Source organism: Pyrus communis, chromosome 2 (genome assembly GCF_963583255.1).
Source record: "Pyrus communis chromosome 2, drPyrComm1.1, whole genome shotgun sequence".
Lineage (NCBI taxonomy): Eukaryota > Viridiplantae > Streptophyta > Magnoliopsida > Rosales > Rosaceae > Pyrus > Pyrus communis.
In genome coordinates, this window is record NC_084804.1 from 13,412,514 (window position 1) to 13,417,211 (window position 4,698).

At 37.8% G+C, this 4,698-nt stretch overlaps 1 protein-coding gene across 1 annotated transcript; it reads right to left on the bottom strand.

Annotated features, from left to right (window-relative positions):
• Nucleotides 1–425: 425 nt before the first annotated feature.
• Nucleotides 426–4,294, bottom strand: LOC137726021 (transcription factor bHLH62-like). Its single transcript, XM_068464876.1, has 8 exons — nucleotides 3,039–4,294; nucleotides 2,306–2,533; nucleotides 2,145–2,210; nucleotides 1,907–1,975; nucleotides 1,705–1,776; nucleotides 1,416–1,619; nucleotides 1,103–1,187; nucleotides 426–1,003 (listed from the first exon to the last, which is right to left on the bottom strand). Exons 1-8 carry the CDS (start codon nucleotides 3,981–3,983, stop codon nucleotides 966–968), a joined length of 1,707 nt encoding a protein of 568 aa, XP_068320977.1. The 5' UTR covers nucleotides 3,984–4,294; the 3' UTR covers nucleotides 426–965.
• Nucleotides 4,295–4,698: the final 404 nt, after the last annotated feature.

Sequence of the window (4,698 nt, forward strand, 5' to 3'; positions counted from 1 at the left end):
AAGATTATAAAGCTCCTTTGATTCATTGGGCCTAGTCAGAATCTCACCGCTGCCAACCTGGGATTCTTTTGATGTTCTTTGTAATGTTGTATACTGTAAAAACAAAAATCTAAAAATCTAAACATTTTTAATGGAGTGGTTCTAACCTCTATCCTCCAACCTCTGACCTCTGTGCTCATTTTTTTTTTATTTATTTTTTTTTATTCTGAGCAGTAAAAAGAGAACAGAAGCTTCTGTTTTTGGATAATCTGTGAAAATTACAGGAGCTCAAAACATGGCAGAAATCATGGTTGACCCCGGCTCAGGATTATAACCAATTGTCTTAATCATTCAAATTGGACTTTTCTTGGAGAGCAAGAGACCCCACTCATACAGCTGGTTACAACCCAAGTTTAATCAGAATCAAATCCAAAAGATTATGCAAATTTCACTGTGATCAATGATTGACATGATTTTTGTGGAAAATTACAAAATTCTCCTTGAATGATTACAAAGCTCTCTCATCTAATTAATTAATTAGCATTGTTATCTTACAGAAATTGCTTCTGGGATTTTACAGTGGATACAAAAGGCCTCCCCAAAAGGGGGTAAAAAATTAGAACAAAGAAATTACATTGAGTAAATGAAGATGAAATGAAAAGGCAGAAAAAATAATGGCCCTCTTCCATAGGAGAAAATCTTATGTAGGGATATCCCGACCACTTCATCCTCTAAGGCACCTCTATGAGATTTTCTTGTATTTTAATCTCATTTGACCTCATGCGGTTCCCCTCAGCGTAAGAGTTGCTCTAATCATGCAACCCTACCATATATTTTCTCCTTTAATAGAATAGACGTAAAGGGTTTGGTACCTAGCAAATGATAAAAGGCTCAGTATCAGCACAGTGCATGCAAATCTTCAAACATTTTTTATATCTTGTATTTACAACAACATCCCCTCTGTCCACATTACGAAGGACTGACGGTCAGAGCTCAATTTTCATGTGGGATACTTGATTTGAACCTGCGTCATGTAAAAGAAAAAATTACCATGCCACTTTCTATTTATTACAATTTTATATGTAGGAATTTGAGGTAGAATTTTTTGTTTTTTTCTCCTTACCATGCAATTCTGATTCCCTGGTTGGATTTTGGCCAAATCCCATCTGAACAATGGTTTGCAGGTCATCTTCACCAAATGCTGCAAACTGGAAAAAGTAAACCAGAAAGAGCTAGATAACTTTTTCTACCAGACGATAATATATATTTATATATATATATATATATATATATATATATATATATCTTAAACAACCCTGATTCATAAGAAGGGGACTTTGAACTTGAGGTAAAATGATGGTAACACTGATCTAACCAACTGATTAACCCTCGACAAACTTAAAATATTGTTGAAGTACAACGGTAAAATTAATTACCTGAGGAATGCGTTCACTACTAAAACCACTGAGAGGAGGTAATTGCATCCCAAGGCCTTGGCATAGTGAGGTATTGTCCAAGGGGTCCACAGCCCCATTACAAAGTGCTGGATTTTGCTGGCGTTGGTGTCCACAAATGGCTTGTGCCGAGGAATCTGATGGGAATATTGGATGCTGTGGCAAACCACTGTTTTGCTGAAATATCTAAAACCAAAAAAGGAAAATTAAATTTAGAAAAGTTGGAAAATATTTATTTGATTATGTTCTTAGAGAATAAATTACGACCTACCTCTTTTGACATTAGGGTTTCCATGTTGAAATCCAGCCTGGTGTTCACAGAAGACAACTTCATGGAGAGAAACTGCAAAAAAAAAAGAGCATGCAAATATACCCGGTTAGAGAAATAACAAGGAAGCTACATTCTGAAATGTAAATTTACAATTAGAAATCTGTGTTGACTTTTCTTATTAGTAAAATGTCAATTTTTTTACCTCGACTTGGCGTTGTAATGACTGCACATAATTAATAATCTCATCAAGCATAAGTGCTTTTCCAGTCACCTAAAAAAAAGCCAAAAAAAATCGAAGTCACGTTAGTTGAAGTGGCACATTCATGCACTTTAAAAAGTTAAAAGCTTTTGTATATTAGGGTTATGGCTCTGCCCCCTAATTAAATTTCTTTGTCAATTAAAATGGTTTAGAATATTACAACTTAGCATTTAACGCATACCTTGTTGCAATTCGGCACAAGATCTTGAAGAAGCTTCATCCTTTCACTAATTTTTTCTCTTCTTACCTATCAAAATTGCACCACAAAACCCATGTCACAACAAAGCTTGAAATTAAAATGGAGGGAATTAATTTAATTAAAACTCAGCCCATAATTCTTACCCTTTCAGCAAGGCTATGGCTGTCAGTTGCTTGACCCCTTCTTGCTCTTACATGAATATAATCCTTGGGAGGCTCAGATGGCTTTGGACCAGTCTTGGTTTGCTTCTCATCAGAACTAGTGCTTCCCTTTGCATCCTCCTCTGCTTTCACAGACCCATTTTGGTCATTCCCATTGTTTTCACTTGGCTTGCTTCTCTTTGCATTCGAATTTTCATTAGCTTCAGTCCCCTGTGTGCAAATGAAAAAAAGTTAATTGCTTTAACCAAATTGATGCACAAACTCAAGATCGAAAATTGAATTTAAGCCAATTGGTCATGTCAGTGCGCCCATACTTTGCGCTCTGAGTATGAATTTCACTTTTCGGGTTGAAAATGGAAAGAAAAAAAAGTGAAGGTAATGCTAGGTTGATCAAAATTTTAAACCAAATTCATAAGTGTCATCAATAGGAAATAAATACGTTAATCAATACTTAAGTAATAATTCAATTATCAAAGATCACATCATTTAGTTTACATATTTAGGTTTAAAATTTGGTCTATCTATCATTATTAAAAAGTAAACTCCTTTATCATCATTAAAATGATCCAAAAAATAAGTTCAGATCACTTGATCACGTCAATGTTCCCTGCTCAATTTTTTACTCTGAGTTCGAATTTCAACCTCATAATTTAGAATATTATTTTGTCAAGTGAAAGTTAATAGAAATTGGGGATGTATGTATGTTTGTATGTACCTTTGTGGAAGTTGGAGATGGGGATATTGGAGGAGGAGGATCCTTTGCTTTTCCCTTGGAAACTGATTTTCTTTTCCTAGAATTTAAATCCATGGAATTGGTCTCCCCATTTGGATTCTGCTCAGAAATCGTCGATTCCTCTCGGGAAATGGGGAACTCACTCCTATCCTGCAGCAGAGCACTCATCATTTCCTGCATACTCGTTTGAGATCCGAGCGCCTTCAGCGACGGACTGCTCGAAACACGAGGAAACTTGTCGCCATTTTTCGGGGCGGGATGGGATCGAAACGGCGGTTGTTCAGTACTGTTGTTATTGTTCATTCCTAGCTGTGGCGTTCTGCCGTTGAAGCTCCTGCTCCCGAAACACGAAAACTTTGCCGCCCTCTCGGCGAATCCAGGGTCGGCTGAGAACTCGGCCACGCTGGATTTCAAGGCCATGGAGTTTCCCAAACTAGGTAGCTTTTCTTGCTTCCAATGGTGATCTGCAACGGGGAGGTTTAGTTTGGGCGGCGAGTTCAACGGAGTGCTGTAGCATGAAGTGTTGGCACTTACATTTCCATTTCTACCCATGTAAGAATTTTGAATTCCCAGCAACGACTCGGAATGCGGCGAGATTTCGCCGGAGCCTCTGATGTTTCCGAGCTTTCCAATCAGTTCTCTGATCACGAAGCTCTCGTTCGAGATATTGGAATTGGACGCCGCCGGAGATGAGACCACTGGACTCAGGGCTGATTCGAAGTGGATGTTCTGGTCGGTTGATTTGTTGACCCAGTTGGGATTGTAGAAGCAGTCTGGGGATTGCTCCAAAGAGTAATTCCGGTCCGCGGTAGAGGACTGGATGTCTATGGCCGTCGAGAAAGAAGACCGCCATGCCGGCATTGAGGATGCTTGTTCAAAGTGAAGCGGAGGTGGGATTCCGGCATTTAGGAAAAAATCATTCTCCATGATCGCCAATATGTCAATTGGTATCAAAGACTGGAACTTTATAATGTTGCAGCTGCAAAAGATTGTTCTTTTTCAGGTTTTTCGGAAAGCAGGCGAGGTGGTTTCTGAAAGAGAAGCAGAGGAAGTAAAAATTTGGGTGTGGAGATAAGAATGTGGGGTTTGGATATATATGATTGTGGAAGAGAGAAGGAGAGTAATGAGTGAATGGTTTGGTGTGTAAGAAGCTTAAGCAAAAGCAGAGAGACAGAGAGAAAGAGAAGCAGAAAGAAAAAAGAGAAGGAAGGAGGAGAAGGGGAAGGGGGTCAGTTGTGGGGTGAAGAAGTTAAATAGGGGAGGGAGGGGAGGGAGGGGAAAAAGAAAAAGGTAATGCTAGGGATAGCGTGTGTTTAAATTATATTTTATAAATTATATGATGTGGTTTTGAATTAAATTATTATTATTTATTTCTTTTGAACAAGCGATGATATTTTAAGGAGGTAGATGAGTGATCTAAGTTTTACAATGGATTTGCCACAATAATACGGTTAAACTTTGCATTTAGCGAGAATCGAATCTAAGATCTTCCACTTATAAGCGAAAAAAAATGTTACTAAGTGGCGGATTTGATAACTACTTAAGTGTTGATTAATGTATTTTTTTATATTGATGACACGTTACATTATTTGTAGATGCTGTATAAAAAGTTAGTCTACCTAGCATTTTTCAAAGAAAATGT